Source organism: Alosa alosa, chromosome 19, assembly GCF_017589495.1.
Source record: "Alosa alosa isolate M-15738 ecotype Scorff River chromosome 19, AALO_Geno_1.1, whole genome shotgun sequence".
NCBI classification, from domain to species: Eukaryota; Metazoa; Chordata; class Actinopteri; order Clupeiformes; family Clupeidae; genus Alosa; species Alosa alosa.
This window is the reverse complement of record NC_063207.1, coordinates 19,870,424-19,893,414: the sequence shown is the minus strand read 5'-3', so window position 1 is coordinate 19,893,414 and position 22,991 is coordinate 19,870,424. Positions and strand designations below refer to the sequence as shown.

The 22,991-nt window shown below is 48.9% G+C and overlaps 2 protein-coding genes across 6 annotated transcripts in view; one reads left to right on the top strand and one right to left on the bottom strand.

The window, feature by feature from the left end:
• Window positions 1-22,991, top strand: part of tiam2a (TIAM Rac1 associated GEF 2a) — a 76,480-nt gene that overhangs the window by 52,595 nt on the left and 894 nt on the right. For all 4 annotated transcript variants that reach the window (XM_048227882.1, XM_048227883.1, XM_048227885.1 and 1 more), the window contains exons 13-26: window positions 129-218; window positions 350-571; window positions 4,272-4,375; window positions 14,320-14,508; window positions 16,251-16,319; window positions 16,938-17,063; window positions 17,424-17,532; window positions 19,064-19,243; window positions 19,642-19,760; window positions 20,609-20,717; window positions 21,166-21,221; window positions 21,385-21,481; window positions 21,848-21,935; window positions 22,625-22,767. In XM_048227882.1, coding sequence (XP_048083839.1) covers window positions 129-218; window positions 350-571; window positions 4,272-4,375; window positions 14,320-14,508; window positions 16,251-16,319; window positions 16,938-17,063; window positions 17,424-17,532; window positions 19,064-19,243; window positions 19,642-19,760; window positions 20,609-20,717; window positions 21,166-21,221; window positions 21,385-21,481; window positions 21,848-21,935; window positions 22,625-22,767 — 1,701 coding nt within the window. The remainder of the gene's footprint in view (window positions 1-128; window positions 219-349; window positions 572-4,271; window positions 4,376-14,319; window positions 14,509-16,250; window positions 16,320-16,937; window positions 17,064-17,423; window positions 17,533-19,063; window positions 19,244-19,641; window positions 19,761-20,608; window positions 20,718-21,165; window positions 21,222-21,384; window positions 21,482-21,847; window positions 21,936-22,624; window positions 22,768-22,991) is intronic.
• The window catches only part of tfb1m (transcription factor B1, mitochondrial), a 43,788-nt gene continuing 26,764 nt past the window's right edge, over window positions 5,968-22,991 (bottom strand). The window contains exons 8-9 of one of the 2 annotated variants that reach the window (XM_048227888.1): window positions 9,496-9,615; window positions 5,968-6,548 (exon numbers count right to left, since the gene is read on the bottom strand). In XM_048227888.1, the coding sequence (XP_048083845.1) occupies window positions 9,501-9,615 (115 nt within the window). In that variant the 3' untranslated portion in view covers window positions 5,968-6,548; window positions 9,496-9,500. Of the gene's footprint in view, window positions 6,549-9,495; window positions 9,616-19,848; window positions 19,941-22,991 lie in introns of those variants that run through there. The other variant, XR_007191831.1, reaches the window with a different exon arrangement.

The following is a 22,991-nucleotide window of genomic DNA, read 5'->3' as shown; positions in this document are numbered from 1 at the left end:
AAATAAAAATAGTTCTGCTGGTGAATATTCGAGTTTAAATTCCAACGATTGGTAGTTCTAGTGTTAAGGGGTCACTTTCGAGTTGTGTGCGAACTCAGCTGATGTTCTTTGTTTGGTGCCCCATGTAGGTTTTGCAGTGACTGGGCATGTCGACGTCCTCAGCAAGAGCCGAATCTTTGTCAGTGAGGTGCTCCCTGATGGACTAGCCTTTGGTGAAGGTAGTGTTTCACGGATGTCCTTGTTTTGCTTTCACTATAAACCAATTGGAGGTCATTCTCAGCCACTGACTGAAATCCTCAGTTAACATTCACTTCTGCTTACTTTGTTGCACCTTTGTGCTTTTTCTCAGGCCTGAGGCCTGGAGATGAGATCCTGGTCCTGAATGGTCGCGCGGTGTCGTCCCTGGACCTGAGTCTGATCCAGAAGCTCTTTGCCGAGCACACGTTGCAGCTCACCCTGCGGCGTGACCCCCCGTCCCACAAACGCTTCCCCGATGAAACCACCCTCTCACTTAACCCCTCCCACGCTCAGAACACCCTGCAGAAACCTCCCAGAGCCAAGTCCTCCACAGGTCAGACAGCACAAAGCACACAGCTCCTCTTCACCCTTCGCCTCCCTCACACCCCCACCACACACACACACACAAACAAACTCCCATCAACAGCCATCACATAATCAACTCAGGGTCTTGACGTCAACGCATCCAAATGAGAAATCAGGTGGATCGGCGCAGCAGATTAGCAGCTTACTCAATTACCATGGCATCGAGTGCCAACGTGTGTGGGTGCACACATCCCATTCCGCAGAAAGGACGTTTTGCCTCATTAAGGCCGGTTTTCTCATACACCGCAGATAAATGAGGAGCTTTGCACTCATTTTGAGGTTGACGCTAACTGGAATTGGGGACAGATGGCTCAGTGTGTGAAAGTCACACTCTTCTTCAGAAACGCTACTACTCATCGTAAGCTGTATCACACCATTCGAGTTGACAGAGTGTGTGTGTGTGAGGGTGTGTGTGAGGGTGTGTGTGGCTGTGCATGCTTGGCCTAGCCCTCACACTAGACGCAGCTATGTACTGTAAGAGCCACGGTCACACACTGGTTTGTGTGAACTGTAAGCGTGTCTCTAAAGGTTAAAACAATAGGAAACTTTACTGCCTATGGTTCAGAATCCTCACAAAAATTGCTTACTGTATATCCGTGTAAGTGCATGCATAAATGTTTTTTTTTTAACAGACAGTGGTTCTGGTCACAGCCACGGACAACTTCTAGCGAAGCTATGTGGTGACTGTTTGCAACCCCACTGATCTGCTTCCTCACCACCAGCATACAGTAATGGGAGGGAACTTTGCATGTGTATTTTGAGGAACTTACATTTTTTTTCGAACATGTAAATTGAGGCATATACCCCTACAGCAATAGCTTACCCAGCAGGTAGTATCATAGCACACAAAGACTAGTTAAGTTCAGTTGTTAATAGTGGCTCATATAGCTTGTTGTAGCATAACTGCAGAGAGACTTGAATGTATTACATGAAAAGAACTCTGTTGCTGACAACTAGAAGGTAGGAATGGCATGTATGTAAGTGGTTCAGTATTGTATCCAGCACTACTATTAGGAATGTTTTAAAAATATATATTATATATTTTATTAAATATGATATAAATAATATTAATCTATTTCACACAGTCACACACATTTTGTATGTGTGTGACTGAGAAGTATTTCTGATTTAAGATTAATGTAAATGCAATAACTGGTATAAAACATTTGTGCTAAACTTTTCTTTTTCAAATCATAGCAAATAATTTACATAATTTACATGTAAGGTTAATTTTCCTTCCCACCTACTTCCAAGTTGTGCTATCTGTATGACAACGGCGAGTCTGAAAACAGGTTGTGGGAGGCATGATGTGTGAGTCAGACAGCGACTAATTGTGGGCCATTTTTGTAAGAAAACACAGGAGACTGTAGATTGAATGTCAAAACAACAGGGTACGTAGAAAAGGAGACATTAAAAAAAAAGCTTCAGTGTCTGAACCCAGTTGCTCAGGCACACGTGGTCTAATAGGGTTGACCGCTGGCCAAGATAGGAAGCATGTCAGCACCACAGTGCTAACCCTCCACAGGCAGTTATAGCACAGGAATCTGCTACTTTGCTACTTTGTGTAACACTTCAGAGCACTATTAGCAGCAGCTTATGCTCTGCCAAATGAATTTGACAGTTTGTTAGGAGTTTCATTCTAAATAAGCACTGTAGCTTAGTAACGTTATTACAGCTTGATGTTAAAATACTGCAAACATAGCTTTTTTTGCGACAGCACTTTTCCCTCTTCTCTGTTTTCCTGATCAGCAGGCTCGGCTGTACTGTTGGGTGCCTGTGTACACTGGCCTTGCATACACCGGATGTGTGCAGTGAGCAGCTGTGTGTCCAGTGGCTCTGCTGCAGCAGCATCCTTATTTTTTTTTGCCTCAGCAGTGGTAGTTCCCCGCATGTGCCTGTAGAGGGCGAGCTGTGTCAGCTGCTCTGGTCAGGGGCGCGAGCCCCGCTGATCCCAGGCACTGGCAGGCCCCGGCTCCTGGCGGATGCCCGCCTGGCACACCGCAGCTTCAGCTAATGAAATCACTCCTGCTGCGGGCTCACTTTAGCTGCAAAACATTGTGTGATGTGTTCCAAAAGAGACTCCTGAGGGGCCGCGTTCTATTTATAGTCCCCCTTCTCAACAGTGCTTGAACTTTGAGGTCTTTTTCAGCTGAAACGTCAAAATTTGTGTTAACAGCTCTGTCTTTGGTTGTTCTCTCTCTCTCTCTCTGTTGCTCTCTGTCTCTCTCTTTCTCTCTTATCTATCTAAAGTATTTGTCTGTCTGTCTATCTGTATACTGTTTGTATTGCTATCCTACTCACTGTTCCTTTTCTTTCACATTCTCTTTGCATTGCTCTACTTTTGTATTTCAATGAGGTTATATTGAAAAACTCAGAAGTCAGACTAAGTGGGGAAATGCGTCAGCATCTGTGCCAAATAATTAACTTACATCTCTGATCCAATCCCAGCGTTGTAATGAAACTATGGTCTCCCTAAAGCTTCAAACAGTTTGAGAGGAGTTTAGCACTCACGGCAGAAATTGAATAGGGAGCATGATTTGCTGGCAGTTAGTTTTTCAGCCTTTCCCTGCTTTCCTGCATGGCTCCCATAATGCTGCCTAAGTGAATTAATGAAATAGATTAAAAAATCGTCTGTGTCTACGGTAGTGAATTTGTTTTGCTGCTTTCCCTTGGCTTTGAACATCTACAGCATGCTCACCAGTTAGTCTAATCAAATCTGTTCTTAGTCCAGTTCAGTCAGGTGCATGATAAGACCAGATTGTTCTCTCTCTCTCTCTCTCTCTCTCTCTCTCTCTCTCTCTTTCTCTCTCTCTCTTTCCCCATCTTTCCCTCCCACTCTTTAAGGGCTGTTTTTCAGAAAGCAATTTTTTGGAAAATGACAAAAATTCATATTGGTTGACAAATAGAACAAGTCCTCCACCAGAGCATCACAGTTCTACCCACACTGGAATTTAGAAACATTGTGGGGGAGACGATATTAACTGCAGAAGCAGCCCACGGTGCAGCCAGTGTTTACCCTGGCATTCTCTCTGGCTTACTGCATTTCTCCTAGCATGGTGTGCAGACAATACTGTATGGCCACCGCCCGTCTGTGTAGGTTGATTCCGCGTCCCTGTGCATGCAGGTGGGAGTTGGCGAGCGAGGCTGTGATTTGTGTGGCTTCCCCCGTGGTGGGTTTCCTCTGTTCAGGATTTATGGCGGGGGGGGGGGAGCGGCACACTGCACCATTTTTTTACATGCCACACCATGCTACTGCAGAGGCACAAACCCCACGGAGTTCACTTCACAAAACATCCCCTCCGCCGCTTTTGAGCGACTCTGTCTTCTAATATGACTGGTAAAACGTTACTGGTGTTGTGCAATATTTTGACAAGTCATGTAGTGAACAATTTCCTAAGACACCCAGAGAATTGTGTATCTTTTCTCTGTCAGTAGCACGCTGTGCCTGTTCTGTAGCTTATTATGATTATCATGACTTTGGGCCTCTCTGAAATAGAGCTGATTCAAGTGAGACCTAAATCTGACATTGCATGGTGGTCTTGTGAGGAAGGATTTGGGAAATACGTGGAGTAACACTAGCTCTAACTTTAACTCTATATTTGGAGTAACATTAGCTCTAACACTAACTCTCTCTCTCTCTCTCTCTCCCTCTCTCCCTCCCTCCTCAGATGTGTCCACGGTGCAGGAGGGCCCCGGCACGCTGCTAGAGCCCAGTCTGGAGAATGGTCTGCACCATCGGCGACGCAGTCACCAGCCAGTACAGCACAGCAAGGTAAGAGTCCCAGCAGCTGGTCTAACTCGCGAGTAGTAGCCGGACTACACCGGGTGCACAGCTGAAGCGCTCCGTACCGTTCGCCGGCCGTAAGATCAGTTTTGGAAGGCATCTTCAAACTCTTTTGAATATACGCGTCACTATCACGTCTGGTGTAGCCAGTGACATTGATTGTGGTAGAGGTCGAATTGTTGCAGCATTCGCTCAGTCTGTGAACGGAACGCTTCAGTTACGTGCGTGGTGTAGCCTGGCCCTGTTAATCCGAGCCATGGAGTCTGGTGTGCAGACTACCTGCCAGGAGACAGGGTGATGGCCAAAGGCTGGCAGCGAACATTATGGTCTTAATCCTTTTCAGCTTGCCTCCCAACCACAATGCCATGGGAATTCGGTCCAAATGAGCTTGTGTTAACGTGTAATGTAAACAAGCTGTTGGTTGTGTGAAAGTGGGCTGGCCATAGGTTACAGGGTAATTATCAGGACTCCAGAGGGCTGGTCTTGTCTGGTTGCCATTTTATTCCCCATGGAACATGCCTTGCTTTCATTTGTGTGAATGGACACCTAGAGTACCTGGGAAATGTAGGAATTGCAGGAAACGGGGGGGCCATAGGGGAGCTTCTTCTTCTGTTTGAGTTGAGCTGCCCTGATCGGTAAACACAGTCATGTGCGCTTGGCATGCTGAGGCCAGCTGCGGCGTCAAAGATGGGGCTTGCGATTTTTCATTATCTCCGCTACATGGTCATTACCCTTCCCCGTCCACCCCTTGAAGCCTCGCCGAGGCTGCTTATTACCACCTCCGAGCGAGGGCACGCGGTCCTCCCAGAGGGGCACGCATTCCCGGGCACCGCGCTGCGCACAACCTCTCCACCCCCCCCCACTCCCCCTCGGGCGGCGCGCTGGCACTCGTGGCACAGCCGTGGTGGCTGCCGCGCTGCCAAATAAAACCTGGCTGATGTTCCGGCTGACGGTCGCCACATTGGAAAGCTGCACAGGAGCTTTCCCCCTTCTGTCCTTGTCCTCCACTAAGCCAGACTGGCTGGCTCCAGTGCACTCGCACGCCTCCGATAGAAGGCCCGCTCCACAGCGTAATAGAATTAGAGTCTGAAAAGCAAGAGCTCTCCTCTTTTTTGTTGCAAGTGCACGCTCAAGACGACACAGGTCGCCGACACTCACCGACTTCAGATGAGATTTCCCTTGTGCCTTTATAGTGTTAGTGCCTCGTATGTGTTTAAATCATTTAATACAGTTTTTGGCTAACACAGAAAAGGGTTCTAGATGCCTCTGTTGGTCTCCTTCACGTCTGTGCACGTCTGAGTCCTTCACAGTGAGTATGAGCTGCCTATCCCATCTGTGCCTTGTGATTGCCTTGTCTCATTTCTTCAGTCTCTCTTCAGCACAGTTTGTGTAGAGGCTGCTTTTGATGTGTTAATGGATTAATTAAAATAGCTGATTTATGTTTGGGCGTCACATTGCAAAGTCCTTGTCACAGTTTTTAATGAGTAAATAATGTAAATTAAAACATACTGAAGCTGTGACTTTATTATGGGTGAAATACATCCTTTGTTTGGAATACAAGTTAATTAGCAAATATGTTGATGTGCAGAGCATTAATAAAATCTCCTTAAGAATTTTAGTGTCACATGCTTCATTTGTACAGTGGAAATGAAATGCACATTACTTAGCATATTGAATGTGTTCAACATGGACGTTGCAGTTCACATCTCCCTCAATTATTCATGTACATATAAATGTGAGCTGTTAATTATTTGACGCAGTCTATACCGTAGATATGCAGGTATGCTGTGGCAGTATGTAAAGTGAGCTCAATGAGCAGTGCGACAGCATGGACCCTTGCAGTGCTGCCGCTTGCCTTTAAGGTTTTTCCGTGTCTTCTTTGGTGGGCGTTTGATCTGAGAGGAGGTGGATTAGAAGGAACAGGCTTGTTTGCCATTCCCTCTGTTTGCCCAGAGATGAGCCTCGAGTCCCTCTGCACCACCCGCACCGCCCTCACTCCTCCGTCAGTCCATCGCAGGCCCCCTCGGTGTGTTGATCCAGCAGGATCCACTGCGGCTCGTCTCCATCAAAGTCGTGTTGATATTCAGGAATGGTAGGCAGCAGCGCGAGACACGCGTGGAGCCGATAATGATCACAGATGTTGCCGTTTTCCAGCCTCTCTCTGCAGTGCCTCCGAGCCCAAGCACAGAAAATAACAACACAGCAACCATAACAACATCAACACAAAGAACAATGAGCCCTAATAGATTTGATCTCTCATCATAGGTGCATGGCGCTATCTGTAACAGATATCTGTATGCCTGGTGGGGAACACGCCTTTCAAGCCTCTCGTCACAGCGTGTAATCACGTTGTGTTCTGGAGAGTGACACGCTTTAATTTCCTGGTCTACTTCTCCCCAATTTGTTCCCATTACCCCGTTGAATAGGCGTATTCTGCGCGCGGCTGAAAAGCGATGAATAGTTAGGGCCGGCTGAGACGATCTAATAGGGGGGTATTTGCCAAAGCCTGGCACAATGGGTTCAGAGGTTGGCACAGTCGCAGGCATTTGCAATGGCACTCTCCCACCTCAAGGGGATGGCCCTCTGTCAGGAGCACTCCACGAGGCTGATTCGCAGGGGGACGGGGCTCCATATGAGGCGGGGGTTCATCTGTCACGCCAGCTATCTGTTCGCTAATCATCCGTGACCCACTCGGCAGCGCCCCGAACGCTGAAACATTTCGAGGCTGGCAACATATGCTCGTTTAGTGCTACAGTGCAGTAGAATATAGCATATTTTGTTTTACTTCACTGTGGGATGTTAATGTGATCTTATTCAGCATTTTTTGGGGCTTTTTAATCATTGAGAGGCAGATGATTTTAAACCGCTAGCTAAATAGGGGACAGAATGTGCTGCTGCTGTTGATGTCGCAACCCATTCTTTCTATGGATTCCTATCCAGCTAATGTGTCCGCCCCCATCCCCACCCCCCACCCCTCGATTAGGGGCCCCCTGCTGCAATGGTGGAAGCCCTGTTTTTCCCCTTGTCATAAACAGATGGGCGAGGAAATGATCCCTAACTAAGTGGACAGAAGAGTTTGCACTAATCTGGCCAAAAGCAGCCCAAAAAAGGCAGACTTCCTAGGCTGTTATCATAGTACACTAATTCCTCTGCTCACAAATTAAGTCTTTCGGGATAGGGCTGTTTTACAGAGCTTGTGTGATGCAAGAAGATGAAAAAGTTGCCCATTGAACTGAGCTTTTCATTTAGACCAATATTATATCATTAAGAGAATTGTTATAGGCTTGTTCATCCTGCCAAACTTAACAACTCCTCATAAATTCAAATAGGCTTTAGTTGTGTTGTCTGATTTCTGTGCCAGGCAAGTATCCAACTGTATTTCAACCGTGTACACAAATGCAGCAATAAGTCCTTTGAGGAGCTACACCTTTTCAAAGAATGACAGCAATGATGAGACAAAATGGATGGTCTTTGACTGGATGAATCAGACGATTCAATTAGCTGCACATTTTTTGGATCTTGCACTGGGCATTCTACTACTCTACTGTACTAATAAAATGGATGTCTCCCATGTTTTTTTGTAATGATTTATTTGTAATTAATAATTACTCTCAATAAACAAGCAAAACGTTTTAAGAGGATTTGACAACCTAGTAAAATAACTATCCAAGACCCCTGCTTAGAAGCAGAAGGGGTGGTGGGTGGGAAGTTGGTTGTCTAAGCCCGTCAGTCAGCATATGGTCATGAGCCGCCTAATAATCTGGCTTATATGTTTGGGTGGCCAGGGCGTGTGGTCAGTGTTGCTCTAGCGAGACTAACGAGAGAAACGGAGGCCCAGAAGAGAGCGCGAGAATTAAAGAGGGCTAGAGGGGGGCGGAACGGCAGCTCATGGGGACTGGGTCGGCGTCGATGGCCGACCGAACCGAGCTGGACACCACTGTCGCCGCCGCCACCGCCGGACCATGCGTGTACCCCTCCGCCCTCATCGAGCTCTTCATCCACGAGCAGTCTCCAGCGGACGCGGCGTGCTCGCTGCTGGCCATGTGCTGGTTCTGGCCAGGGTGCTTCGGCGAGGAGAAGGACATCCTCCTGGGCTCGGCGCTGCTGACCCTCTGCCGGCTCCTGCGGGGCAAGCTGTCCTGCCTGCTCCAGGACATGGCCGCCTGCGTGGCCTGCGAGAAGGCGGCCGAAGCGTCCACCCTCCTGGTAACGTTGACTCCCGCACTCTCCCTGTGTAGTCTGGGTAACTCACTGCTCTTGCGCTGCTCGCTGAATAGCCGCACATTCGTCTCGCTCGTTCGATTGAGTTCAATCTCAGTCAAGTAGCTAACACTGCAATGTAATCGTGTTGTAAGGTTGCTCCACTGGCCACAGCGTTATTATATTGAGCTCAGCATTGATGTTGCCGGCATTCTAATGCAGTTGTGTCGTGTTGTGTGTGTTCTAGTGCCTGATCCTGCACTCTCTGGGGACTCCAGAATGGGTTTTAATAGAAGAGGGTTTCATTATTAAAACATTGGCTCCAAACTCCACAGAGACTGAGGAAGAATAATATTTGTTTAAAATGAGCATCGCGGCGTATAATGGGCAGAACCAGTGAGGCTCAGCTTGCCTCACTGTTTGATTTATGTGCAAGTGTCTTTATTTATTGAGCTTTGAAAAGAAGATGGCAACATAGTACAATAGCCCTAACCTACGGGATGAATCACATCCTGTCAGGGCTTTACTACTGCATGACAGGATATTTTCTCGTGAGGAATGGGCAAGGGGCACTCGGGGGACGTGCCATATTTTACCTGCGGCCCCCGGCTACAACTGATACTTTTTTTGTGTGTGCTTAGAGACAACAGACCCCTTTGCGCCGATTACTTTTTTTTCTTTTTTCATTTTGAATTTTCAGAGCGTTTTCATCTCCCAACTGCACCCGGCAGAACGGTGGCAGTGATGCCTTGCCCTCCCCTTTCAAAAACGCTACCTCAACCGTCAGTTTTCTTCTTGGTGAATGATGTGAAGTGCAAAGTCGGGGAAAAAGTAGTCTGTGTGACATTTTTGACAAATGTTTTTTTTTTGTGTGAGAGAGGGGAGGTGTGATGGTGGTTATACATTACCTTGCTCATGGAAATAAATAGCAGGCCAAGGATAATCCAGTCCACCCTTGGCAGACACGTTGGGGTGGTAATCCCTGTTTCCTACAGCGCCTCCTGTGACCTCCGTTATATTGTTTTCCTCTGTGTGGATTCAGAAAACAACAGCTCTCATACGCAGCCATAGTACAGGAGGCACCATCAGGGTGCAGACAAAACAACCCGCACTGGATTAATGGGTTCATTCTCATGATGCGGCACAGACCTGACATCTCATCACAGTTGTTTGTCTCCTGCAGTATTGTTCTGTTCTGCAGATGCAGATTCACTGTTTGTTTGTAAATAGTCTGAATTTTTCAGACAACCCTCAGGGTTCTGCTGAGCCACAGTAACAGATGTCATTTGTGACCTGCAGTGGCTTGATAAATGTTAAATGAAAAATAAATCTGCCACTGTCACCAGTGCACGGGATGTTTTTGTAGCCTTGCAGAAGGTTCCTCATTGCTGTGGGAGGGGGCCTAGCTGCTTTGATCTAATAGAGAGGAAGATCGATCACATCTCCCTGCACACACACACACACTCTGTGTGGTGCTAGTGTGTGTGCAGAGCGTCCCTCCCCGTGCAGCAAGCTGGGGATCAGGTGACCTGGCTTTGGACCGAAAGAGGCTCTGTGTCTGTTATCCAGTGACCTTCAGGGAGCTCTGTTTACCAACACCAACACCAGGCACCCAAATCCCTTTGTGTCGCCTGCAGTGTGACACATCAGCCGGCGCCTCAGGTGGTGTTCGCATTTCAAAGGGAAAAACGGGGGGTCTGCCCGACTTAGTGAGAGAGCGTGTCGAGCCTGAGACGCCCTGGTTTCCTGAAGAACTCACGAAGCCCCGCGGATGCGGGCGGCTCCGGCTCATTTCCGTGACGAGGCCGGCAGCGGTGAGAGGTTACGCTGGGCTGCTGCCGTCCGGTCCCCTGACCCTTTTTTTTCCCCTTTTCTGTGTTTTTAATCCATAGTCAGTTGTGGTGAATCCCCCATTCATCGCGCCCCTGTCGCTCAGCCCAGAGCCCTGTTCATGACAGCGGGGTGGGTCCAGCCAGAAGAGTCGTCATTGTGTGGAGGCATTGAAAGGGCCCGGGCCTTTGGCATCGCCGTGGTGCTGCTGTCTGGCCTCTGTATTATGCTCTCTGGAAGCTGCGCTGGGTCACGCGAGGTGGAATGCACGGTGGTGTGTGTGTGTGTGTGTGTGTGTGTGTGTGTGTGTGTGTGTGTGTGTGTGTGTGTGTGTGTGTGTGTGTGTGTGTGTGTGTGTGTGTGTGTGTGTGTGTGTCTCCACCTCTCCCCTCACCCCTCACCCACCTCCACAGCGCAGGGGTGCTTTCAGTCCACACTGATAGATATGCAGATTTTGGTGGGCGGCAGCAGTTTTGTCTTGTGCCTACGCGGACAGAACAGGGCCCTCCGAATCGATGCGTTAGATCCCATCAAAAGCCCCCCTCGGCTCCGGAGGGACAGGCTTGCCGCTCGGCTGTCAGGGATCGGGGAGGCCTGCCGCAGGAGGCTGGACACTGACGAGCAGAGGGCAGCGAGGAGGCTCAACATGAGGCAGTGAAGAGGCAAACTCTCTGTGTGTGTGTGTGTGAAAGATTGATAGAGAGAGAGAGAGAAAGAGAGAGCAAAATAGAGGCAGAGAGCCAGTCAGAGGAAAGGACCAGCTGAAAAAGCAAAGCCCCAGCCTGACCGCCACCCAGCCACCATGCCAGCCTCACGGCCAGGTCGGCTCCGCAAGAAGGGCTGCTCTCTGGCCCGCCGCACCCAGCGCCAGGCCACGGCTGCGTGGAGGCTCCTGTACCGGCTACTCTTCATGGTAAGTGCCCTGGGCAGGCTGGACGGACAGAAGGGGGGGGCGGGGGAGAGGCCCGTCGGGGCCGCTGATGTGTCGGATCCCAAACGAGACGAGGGCAGAGGGGTCAGGGGTCGGCGCTCTGGAGTGGCTGGGGACTGACTGTACGGCGCCCGGTTGATGGAAGGAGGTAGAGTCAGGATATTTTTTTCTCTCTCTCTGTGCGGTGTGGCACAGTGTTGGGGCTGCTCAAAAACGGGTGCGGAGCAGAGCTTTGACAACCACGGAGCATCATCGCTGGAGCTGTCAAGTGCACGCCAGCAGAGGAAGGAGAGGAGGAGGAGGAGGAGGAGGAGGAGGGCTGAACCCAGACCTGTCAACATCGCTTGTCATTTTCTTCCATTTTCATTTTTTCCCACCCTACCCTCCCTCTGACTCCCTCCACAGGCTCCCAATTCTCATCCCGTAATTAGATAACTGGGTCATCTGTCACGTGCCACGCATGGTGGCTTGGCGTGGTGGCTTCGGTGTGTATCGTTACAAAAAAAAAAAAACTGACTTTGTTCAGTTCTTGTCGTTTGAACCTCTTGGATTGGGCTTGTCGGGGCTTGTGTGGATTGGGTTTTGTAGGTGCATCGCTGCAGTAAACAAAGCCAGAGCATGGGCTAGTCCAGGTGTTTGTGCTAACCGCTGTGATAGGTAGAGCCGACCTGCAGAGTTCCCCTCAGCCCCCCGGTGACTGCAGCAAAAGCAAACTGCGGGCTAGCGCTCGGCACAATTACTGCGATCAGTGGGAGAGGAGAGATGGGAAAGATATAGAGATAGATCGGCTCACCTCTCCTCCATCGATTAGTGTCTGCACCAGCTATCGTTTAATCGCTTTCCACCATACCTTCAACGATTGGATTATGTTAATACACATGTTGTCTGTGTGTGTGTGTGTGTATATTACGGCCCACCAACAACATATGTGTGTACCTGTATAAATACACACTTTGTTTAATACACGTTTCTGCTTTATGCATGTGCATGTGTGTGCAGATATGTGTGCACACATACACATGTTATTTGCGTGTGTGTGTGTGTGTGTGTAAGACTGTACATACCCATACATTGTTTAATACACGTTTCTGCTTTATGCATGTGTGTGCAGATGTGTGTGCACATACATATGTTGTTTGCGTGCGTGTGTGTGTTTGTGTGTATGTGTGTGTATGTGTATGTGTGTGTGTGAACCTGTACATATATATACACTTTGTTTAATACACGTTTCTGCTGTATGCATGTGTGTGCAGATGTGTGTGCACATTTGAGTGTGCTCTGATGTGTCACTGGGGGGATTTCGGAGTACATACGGAAGTGAGCACAGTACCATTAAACGACGAGGCTTGCATGTAGTTTTTCCGATGATTGTGATAGAAAGGACACATGTGCGTGTGCTGCTTGCCTGCCAACAGACCGCAAAGTATGTTTCATGTCCACAACATTAGTGCTGGTGGAATATATGCATTCCTAATGTGACAGCCCGGTAGTGCCCGGGAGTTTCTGTCAACTCCAGCAGTAACAGTGGTGGTCCGTTTTTCTGAACAGGACCACTTTCGACTGTGCAGGCTACTTCCCTGGGTGTCCTCACCAGGAGGAGGGATCTGTATGGGCAGCTCTTGTTCCACTTCACTGATTAGCTTTGAAGCTTCCCCGGTCTGTCTCGGAGGACTCGCCGTAATTAGCAAACCTGTTCTCTGAAGGCGGCCGTGGGCCCTGCATGAGACCAGCGCTCTCCTTGAGCACTCCACTGCACTTTGTGCTCCCCTGTGAGGCCATGTGTGCATGTAGCATAGTCCACCTTGGGACTGCAGACTGGTCCCCTCTTTGGTCGGGGTATGCGTGTGTGTGTGTACCTTTGTGTGTCTGTGTGTATGTGTGTATCTCTATCTGTGTGTGTCTGTATGTGTGTAGAGAGAGAGAGATAGATCTGATCTGATCTCTCACCAAAACCCTTTATGATTGGGTGTTTACGTCTTTTAGTATGTTTCATAGCACTGAGCCCACTCAGACACGCACACATTCCGATAAGAAATGCGTCTGGGCCACAATTACCAAGGTCCACCATCCCCGCGCCTGCTGAGGGATGCTCATCTGCCACCACTTAGCTCTGAGCCAGCAAGAGTCTGTGGAGTTTCTTGCCCTCCCTGTCGCCCTCAGCAGAAATCCCCCTCCTCCCCCCTCCTCCTTCCCCCATGTCTCATCCAGCCCCATCCAGAGGACAGCGGCCCCTTCAAAGGGACTTTAGTCTCAGGGACAGAGCGAGGAGACTGGGAGCTGGGACTGGTGGAGAAGGCAAGCTGTGCTGCGTTTAGTGCTCGGTTAAGGACACTGCTTTTAAAGGAGAGAGCCTCCTGCCTCCTGATGGGCTGGGCAGTCAGCTGGGCTCACCCCACCTCATTGTCATGCAGAGGAGAGGAGAGCTGCACTGTGTCCTTTCTCCCTCTCCCTCTCTCTCTCTCTCTTTCTTTCTCTATCCCTCTCTCCCTCTCTTCTCTTTCATTCTCTCATTCTTTTTCTGCTCTTTCCGGTTCATCTCAGCCAATCTTGCCCGTGTACATAATGAGCGCTTTCACTCTAAAAATACCCTTGCAGAGGGGTTGAAAATCCACAAAAGGCAGCATTTGGAGATATTTATTTTTTCTTCCTTAGATGTGCAGTGGGGCTTATTCTTGGGCTTTCAGAACGCCCACCTCCCCACCTCACACCCCCACCCCCCGCCCTCCCTCACTCAGAGGTGATCGTCTCAGCCATGTGCTTTACTCAATATAATTTTTCAACCTCCTGCCCACAGATGTGTGTTCAAAAGAGCATTCCTGGTAACTCAATAACATGCTGTCACGAAATGGACAGACTTAACTGCCCCCTCCTTCTCCTAAATTAACTTTCTTTCTCCCTCTTTCTCTCTCTCTCTCCCTTTCTCCTCTCTCTCTCTCCCTCTCTCTCTCCCTCTCTCTCTCCCTCTGTGCAGAGTGTGGAGACAGTGTGCACACTGTACCACTCCTTCCAGGAGGGCTCTGGAGGCCTGATGGAGGGCCAGAAGGAAGCGGCGGGCCCCGAGCCCACCCTGCTGAGACCCTGCCCTCGCCACATGTCCGCCACCGAGCGGCTACGCAAGGTCATCCAGGAGCTGGTGGACACCGAGAAGTCCTACGTCAAGGTGTGAACAAACTCTTAATTGGATCAGATGAGGGATTCACTTGTTTTCACATGGAAGTCATTAGAACGTACCGAAATAGAGAGGAAACATCATGACATCCATTAGCACTGAAAAGCAATGTGAATCCTCCACAGTGCTAAGAATAGGCTGCTCTCTCCATCCTTGCTGCATTAAGAAAGCAAGTCATTAAATGTGCTTACCACGGCTGTAGTGTCGGGGCCACTGAATGGGCTATTCATCAGATTTATTACACTTAAGCAGAAACTGCACGCCTGTATGGGACATTGAGCGCCCATCATGCACTAGCCCACATTGTGTGTGTGTGTGTGTTGGTTTGTGTGTGTGTGTGTGTGTGTGTGTGTGTGTGTGTGTGTGTTTGTGTGTGTGTGTGAGCATGTTCATTTCTTCAGCTGTATCCCATTGGAATAAGGAGACACACTGAGTGAGGGGATTTGGTTCAGACGGCCTATCAGGCAGGCTAGATGGATAGATGCAGTATTGATTGCCTTGAGGGTAGCTGATTAATGAACTCCTCCGCCCAATGAGAGGGGAGCGACGCAAAAGGCCCTCCCTCTGCGCTGAATAATCGGGAAAACCTTGAGAGGTTAAATTGGAAGGGTAGGTGAAAAATGACGCGGTTTCACCTGGATCATTTCTTAAGAGCCCTGGCAGAGTTCATGTTTCGCGAGAGGCTTAAAGATTGTCTGTGATGATTACCCCCACCCCCCATCCCCACTCCCCACACACACAGACACCTTCATTTCTACATACAACACAAAAACACAACCACAAGCACATATACACACCCTCAGCTACACACACACACACACATACCCTCAGCTACACACACACACACACAGACACTCACAATTTCTCTCACACACACACACACACACACACACACACACACACACACACACACACACACACACACACACACATGCTTCTGTTTAAAGTGCATCAGGGGAAGTGGGTGATCATGCTGCTGCCTGGTGATTTGTGTGGAGGTGGAGGGGGATGGTGAGGGGGGCACTGCCTTCATAGCGTCCTTTGCCTGAGCAGGAGCCATTTGTCTGTGATGTGCTGCGTGCGCGAGCCGGTGGCTCCCCATAAATCAGGCTAATGAGAATATCCACGCTGACGCCCTGACAGGCCGCCAGTGCATTAAAACAGGGAGAGCAGGCAAAACAGGGCAGCAATCTGTGTGTGTGTGTGTGTGTGTGTGCACATGTGTGCACATGTGTGTGTGGTGTGTGTATGTGTGTGAGAGAGAGTGTGTGCTTGTGGTAGTGTGTGTATTAGTGAGTGAGTGTGTAGATGTGCTTGTGTTTGTGGTGTGTGCGTTGCGGGGGGTGTGAAGATGTTTAGAGGGATGTTTACAAGCTGTGTGGTCCTGCAGATGGAATACGTTTGGTGCACTGCAATTAGATAACATTATTCAGGCCCATTAGTGTGAGGACTAACATCTTTAGATCAGGTGTGTGTGTGTGTGTACCTATCTCATAACACTACTGTTGACAAAACTCTGCCGTGTCCCCAAGGGTTTGATAGCACTTGGCTTTTGAGTTGACGGTAACTTCTGAGTATCAGCTTACCTAAAAAAAAAATAAAAATAAAAAAACCCACAATCTTCGAGGTGTCAGAGAGAAGCTAGACAGAGGGAGCATGCACAGCAGAGATGTCTGGGGAACATGTCAGTGTGTTTTGACTCTTACCATACCTTACGTCTTTCCCGTCACCAGGATCTGAGCTGCTTGTTTGAGATCTACCTAAAGCCCCTGCAAAAGGAGACCTTCCTCACGCAAGACGAGGTAAGACTGCATGAAATTGACTTATGATGTGCTAATGCTAAGCCTTGCTAACCCAGATAACAACAACAACAACAACAACAACAACAGGCTCTGGAACAGCGCCACGTCTGATCTGAGCTGGATCTGTCACCGAGAGAACCGACTTGAGGAGAGGGGAGTGGATGGGGGCTGACCGCAGTGGCTGTAATACCCAGTGAAAGGATTCCTGTCTCATTAGTTGGCTAAGGTCTTAGTTAGCATGTGCTTGCACACACAGCTTTGGTTTAGCTGACTACAGTCACCTGTTCTAATGACCGGCGTATCAGCCCCGCCGGTTCCCACGTAGTCACCCTGGTGAACTGGTGATGACCTCGCCACCGCCGCAAGCTTCCCCGAGGAGAGATCAGTCGATGCGTACTAAGCCCAGAGCCAAATTAAAGCGCCATTAACACATGACTTAGCATGCCATGGACACACTGCAGTAGCAGCAACCCAGCACATTTATTTGATGAGCAGGGTGACAGTACATATTACAGCTTCAGAGACTGCCTTTTTAATGGTGTGTTGTAAGAAGAAGCCATTGTTCTGTGCACGCGTAGCTTCCCTAATAGTTTCTCCACGTGGTTTCATTTCTCTCAGATGGAGAGCCTCTTTGGTAGTTTGCCCGAGATGCTGGACTTCCAGAGGGTCTTCCTTCAGACCCTTGAGGAGCGGATCGCCTCCTCGCCGGACTTCAGCACCTTGGAAACCCCCATGCAATTCAAGGTAAGCCACCACCCCCCCCTGCCCCGCCCTGCCTCGGCCCCTGTCTCCCCTCGTTACGTCTGTGGTGGGTCAACACGCTGGGCGAAGTCATCCTCCAACATAAACTTGCCTCTCAATGAGTGTCCAATAAAGCAAAATGAAATATTGATGATCTGTCATGGCGGCATGCTCGACTGAGTCACTGTGAGGTGCGGCTGTATTGATTTAAACAGGCTTAAGTGGAGCAGAGGCTCCTTGATCGGAGCACTACAGCGCGTATAGAGGCAACTACACAACACAGACCAGCAGGAACCAAACAAACAACATGGCTGAGAGTGACGCGACGTATCTTTATGGCGGTGTTGTTTTTGTTTTTTGCAGAAGCTGCTCTTCTCTCTAGGCGGGTCCTTCCTGTACTACGCCGATCACTTCAAGCTCTACAGCGGCTTCTGTGCCAATCACATCAAGGTCCAGAAGGTCCTGGAACGAGGTAGCCACTGCAAAAAGCACACACATCTCTCCATTTTCATCTCTGCTCTCTCTCTTTCTCTCTCTCTCCCTTCTTAAATCTCATTGCAGCCTCCTTGCATCACTTGTGCTTTTAAGCTAATGAGATTATTGTTTGCAACCCCCCCCCCACATGCCCCACGGTTATGAATGAATAACATGGTCCACTTATCGTCACTAACTTTGTCTGGGCCCGTAGGCAGGAGAAAAACGTGCGTTAGTACAAAAGAGGTGACGAAATGCTAATTTGCTTTAACTGTGGGGGATTTGGAAGTCGTTGGTAGTCCAGTTTCTCCCGCAGCCCTGGTATCTAATTCTGATCGGATTGGTGAGCTGGCCCGCCTGACTGTGGTCCCGAAGCAGCACTGTTTGCCTGGTGAGGAGAGGGCGAGGAGAGGGTTGTTAAAAGCTTACAGTGTGGGCTAATCATTATGAGACTCTCAGTATATGACGGAATATAAATGTTGAACTTAATTTATGCCTCCAGCATTGGCCTGCTTTTCCGTCTTGGGCAGGCTGCCCGGTCTAGAATGAATGGGAGCGATGGGGTGGCCTCAATTGCGACGTAAGGGGAAAATTGTACCCCAGCGTCTCTTTAATTCCTCCCATTACAAGGGCCGAGACGCATTTCTAGTGGCAGGTACCAGAATTACATTTTAATGGCCGACAGGGAAGAAAAAAGACCTGGCCAGCGCCTCCAGTCATTTTCGAGAAGGACATCCATGTGTGTGTGTGTGAGAGTGAGAGAAAGAGAGAGTTTATGCTGGGACAGAAGATGTCTGGGGGGCGGGGGTTGGGAGCCATGCCGTGTGTGTGTGTGTGTGTGTGTGTGTGTGTGTGTGTGTGAGAGTGAGAGAAAGAGAGTTTATGCTGGGACAGAAGATGTCTGGGGGGGGGGGTTGGGAGCCATGCCGTGTGTGTGTGTGTGTGTGCCAGCAGCCCCCGTAATTACACGCTCTCACGCCGCTTTGTGGCGCTAAAGTCTCCCTGCGGTGGAAGGGTTTTTATAGGAGTGAATGTGTTTACTTGCTAATTGCCTGCCAATTACTTGGCAGGATTGCATGAAGTGTCAATGCGTGTTGACGATTTGAGGGCTTTGAGTGCCTCAATTATTGCCCCTAATGGCACCTCTTGATTTCCATGAGATTCTAAAGAACATCTCAGACATGGAAGGAGCTGAATGGCGTAATCTCTTTGTCCTAGACGTCACTTAATTGTCTCTATGTCCAGCAGACACGTCTGCAAATGGCCACCTCTTGGTCACCACTTTCCAGCAGCTGCTCAGTCTAGTGTGTTATGCAGTGGTTACCATTTTGCTGCAGTGGTTGTAAAAAAAAAAAAGAATGCTGCGTGGCCTCTACTGCCCCCTTGTGGACATGGGTCAGGGCAGGTCCTTTGAACCTGACAACCCCCCCCCCCCCCCCCGACCTGCAGTCCCCTGCAGTGTCCACTGAGACTGGACATCTGTGTGCACAGTGTGAACTGACTGTTGTGTTGTCTGTTTTCATCCTCAGCGAAAACTGACCAGGCCTTCAAAGAGTTTCTGGACGCCAGGAACCCGACCAAGCAGCACTCGTCCACGCTGGAGTCCTACCTGATCAAGCCGGTGCAGAGGGTGCTCAAGTACCCACTGCTGCTCCGAGAGCTGGTGTCTCTGACCGACGCAGACAGCGAGGAGCACTACCATCTGACAGGTGAACAGACACACACGCACACACACACACACACACACACACACACACACACACTTTACTTATTTATTTATATAGCAGCTACAAATGACCTCATTGGCATTTAATCATATAATCATATATTTAAGTGAGCAACTATGAATGTTAATATGAAAATGTTCAAGATCATTTATGCTACAAACCAATGAAGTGTAATCGAATTGATGCATTTCAAAATGTGGAACACTTGTGTTGCCACGGAAGGTCAAAAATGTCCTCTTTCTAGATATGTGTCCAAGCTCAGCTCTACCTATCAGGTGTCCTCAGCCTGTAAAACCCAGTATGGTTATGGCTTTGAACTCAACTACAAGACACATTCAGAGTGAAATGGTCTCACGTGCTCCTATTGCCTGTATCCCCAGAGGCCTTGAAGGCCATGGAGAAGGTGGCCAGTCACATCAATGAGATGCAGAAGATCTATGAGGACTACGGCACTGTGTTTGACCAGCTGGTGGCGGAGCAGAGCAGTGCAGAAAAAGAGGTGACCCCCCCCACCCCACCCCACCCCCCCTATTCCCCCTTAAGTCACACACACACACACACACACACACACACTGATGCCAACAGACCTGTTATGTCTCTTTAAAGCTTGGATGGGCAGTCTTATCCTCGAAGGGCAACTGTGACAGAAGGGCTTCTTCACAGCCAAGCAGGAGCACACCTGACACAACAAATCAATCACATGCAGACCAGAATTAGCTAAGTAAATGAGCACGCTAATTAGGGAGGTTGCTAACAATGCTGGCTTTTCTCGCTAACCTCTGCCAGACATGGAGACCACATAGGCGCCTCTATTATCCAGTGTGTGCCATGCACACGGCAACAAGCTAACAATTAGCAAAGTGCGGGTGCCCCTCTTTTTCTTACAGAGCTTCCTAGTTAATGCAACCTTGTGTTCAAATTCTCATTTCTGCTTAGCGAACGCCCACATTAACACTTTTCTGCATTAATGTTTTTTTTTTGTGATCGCTGTCATTGCGAAGAGCCAGCTGTCTTTAGTAAAATGATCATTTAAAGCAGCCCTGAATGAGCAGATGACACTGTCTGCTTTAAAAACTGGGATCATGTCGGTCATTATAAAACACAATATAGGTAGAAAATGAAAATTAAGATCAGTATGGGTTAGCCAAAATGTCAAACATTGTTTTGGGGACATTTGGGACCGTGATGACTGTTTTGTGAAATGTGTGTCCAGTTTTCTTGGCATCCCAAGCAGCCGTGCACAGTAAAATGGGACTGGACTGACCCTGGGGATGTCTTCTACCCTCCCTTCCTCTCTCCTCCCTCCCTCCCTCCTTCCCTCTCTCTCTTCCCTTCTTTCTATCGTAGGTCACAGAGATTTCCATGGGAGAGTTCCTGATGCATTCCTCGGTCATCTGGCTCAACCCGCTCCCCTCGCTAGGCCGCATGAGAAAGGACCCCGAGCTGACCGTGTTTGGTGAGTGAGGCGCTCGGACGTCATGGGAAATAGAAATTCTGTGCCACATCCACTCCCAGCATGCTTCACCAGTTCCATCAGCATTGCTAGTGTCCCTGGGTACCACATGCCACAAGGAAACACACTGAAGATCCATCAGATGAGAGTAAAATAGATCAAAATCGCCATTCCAAAAATCACTCACATTGTTACTGAACGCCTTTCTGGAAATGAGAGTTAAGATCAAACACACATTGCCACAGAGTTTTTAAGAAATTCCATAATGGGTTTTCTTTGGGTGCTTTGATTCAATTTTAAACAAGAAGAAAATGAGATGATATGGGGGAAAGCATTGGCAAGAGTCTTGTCAGAGATCTGAGGGAATCCCATCTAAAATCGGGATGGAGCCCCATATGAGCGCTGTGGCGCCTGGTCCAGATTCACAGCAACTCTTCTTTTCTCTCATCAGTGTTCAAGAAAGCTGTCATCCTCGTCTACCGGGACAACAACAAGCTGAAGAAGAAGGTGATGAGACTTCCCTCTCAGAGGAAAATCTCCTCATGTACCTAATTACTGTTCTCGTGTCTAAACATGCTGAAATCCTCACTAACTCACCTCATTGTTTTCTCTGTGTGTGTGCGTGGGTGTGTGTGTGTGTGTGTGTGTGTGTGTGTGTGTGTGTGTGCAGAGTGGCCCACGCTCGTCCCATGGAGACACGGACCCGTTTAAGTTCCGCTGGCTCATCCCGCGGTCCTCCCTGCAGGTGCGGCTGGGGAACTCAGCAGGTGAGTGTCCTCTCATCTGTTTACCACAGCTGTGGCTTTGTCCACATACAACACTCAGCCACAGCGCACACACACACCTCTGGGCAGCTGAGTCCAAAAGAAGGGAAGGGCCTGAGAAAAAGGAAGATGTTTTGTGCATTGAGGTTGGATTTCAATATGTCAGTATGTGTGTTTGTGTGTGCGTGGACATGTGTATGTGTGTGTGTGAAAGCTGATCCTCTTTAGTGGAGCTCTTCCTCATATTAATTTGAATCCAAATCAATTCAATTCAGGTTCCTGTATTAGCATGGCTGTTTAGATACAGTGTTGTCATGGATATTGTGGAGAACATCAGAGTAATATTAGGATCCCCTTTTGTGACCTCAGGCTCAGAAACCAGCTGTATCTGGGAGCTAATCCACACCAAGTCGGAGATCGAGGGGAGGCCAGAGACAGTGTTCCAGCTCTGCAGCAGGTGAGTGGACACAGTTGGGGTGAGAAAGAGAATCCTTCAGAAGTGGAGGCCATGCCACAGTCATTTCCTGACTATTAAAAGGACACCAGGCAAGCCTGATGCTTTTTCTCTACGAAACTCCCCCTCGCTCGGTCTGAAGCTCTTTTCCTTTTCTTTGCATCTTCCGTCAAGGGTTTTCGCTGCTTCTTCACCGGCTCTGCCATTATACACACGTTTGCAACAATCTCTAGCGTTTCGTTAGCCTGCCTCTGTAAACTGATCCTGCTTCGGTCGGCGGGTAGGATACACCGAACTTGCAAGCGGGATATTCTTCCTTCAGGCAGTAGGGACGGGCGGGAGAGCCTTCATTCGCCCCGTAATGAGTCATTTAACCATATACCGACTTACGAAGATGATTAATTAACACGAAAACGTTGCCTGGTGTCCCTTTAACTGAGGTTTACACATTGATTAGGTTGGGGTTGGGATGAGGTTAATACACTGGGGCAGGCAATACATGGGAACACATTTCTTTTCTTTATTCTACTTTATGATTAAAACACAATCTGATTCTGATTTGGACACTGTGGTTAATACATGTTTTTTTTTTTTTTTTTCAATTTGTATAAAACACTGTCCTGCAGTTTATACACGGCGTGGCTAATACACTGGAAATTACGGTAACAATTACTCAATCTCTCTCCAAACAGCATTCCAGAAAACAAAGTCAACATCATCAAAGTGATCCGGTCGGTTCTGAGGGAGAACGTGAGGCGGAACATGCCATCGGACCGGGCCTGCAGGGAACGTCTGACCCCACTTCGCAGCACCCTGCCCTCCTCCGCAAGGCTAGGTCAGTTCCCCTCGCAAAAAAACAACAATTAACACAAGGGGAGCGGCCAGCGGGGAATAGACACCAGGAGCACGGGGTAGATTGGAAGAGTATTGTTGTTTGTGATGATGCTGCGGTGCGGGGGAATGAAAGAAGCTCTGTCTCCGGGGCATGTGACCTCTCTGCTCTCTGATGAACCGCTGCAAGCCTGCTGCTTGTGTACGCAATCATCTCAGTGGGGATAA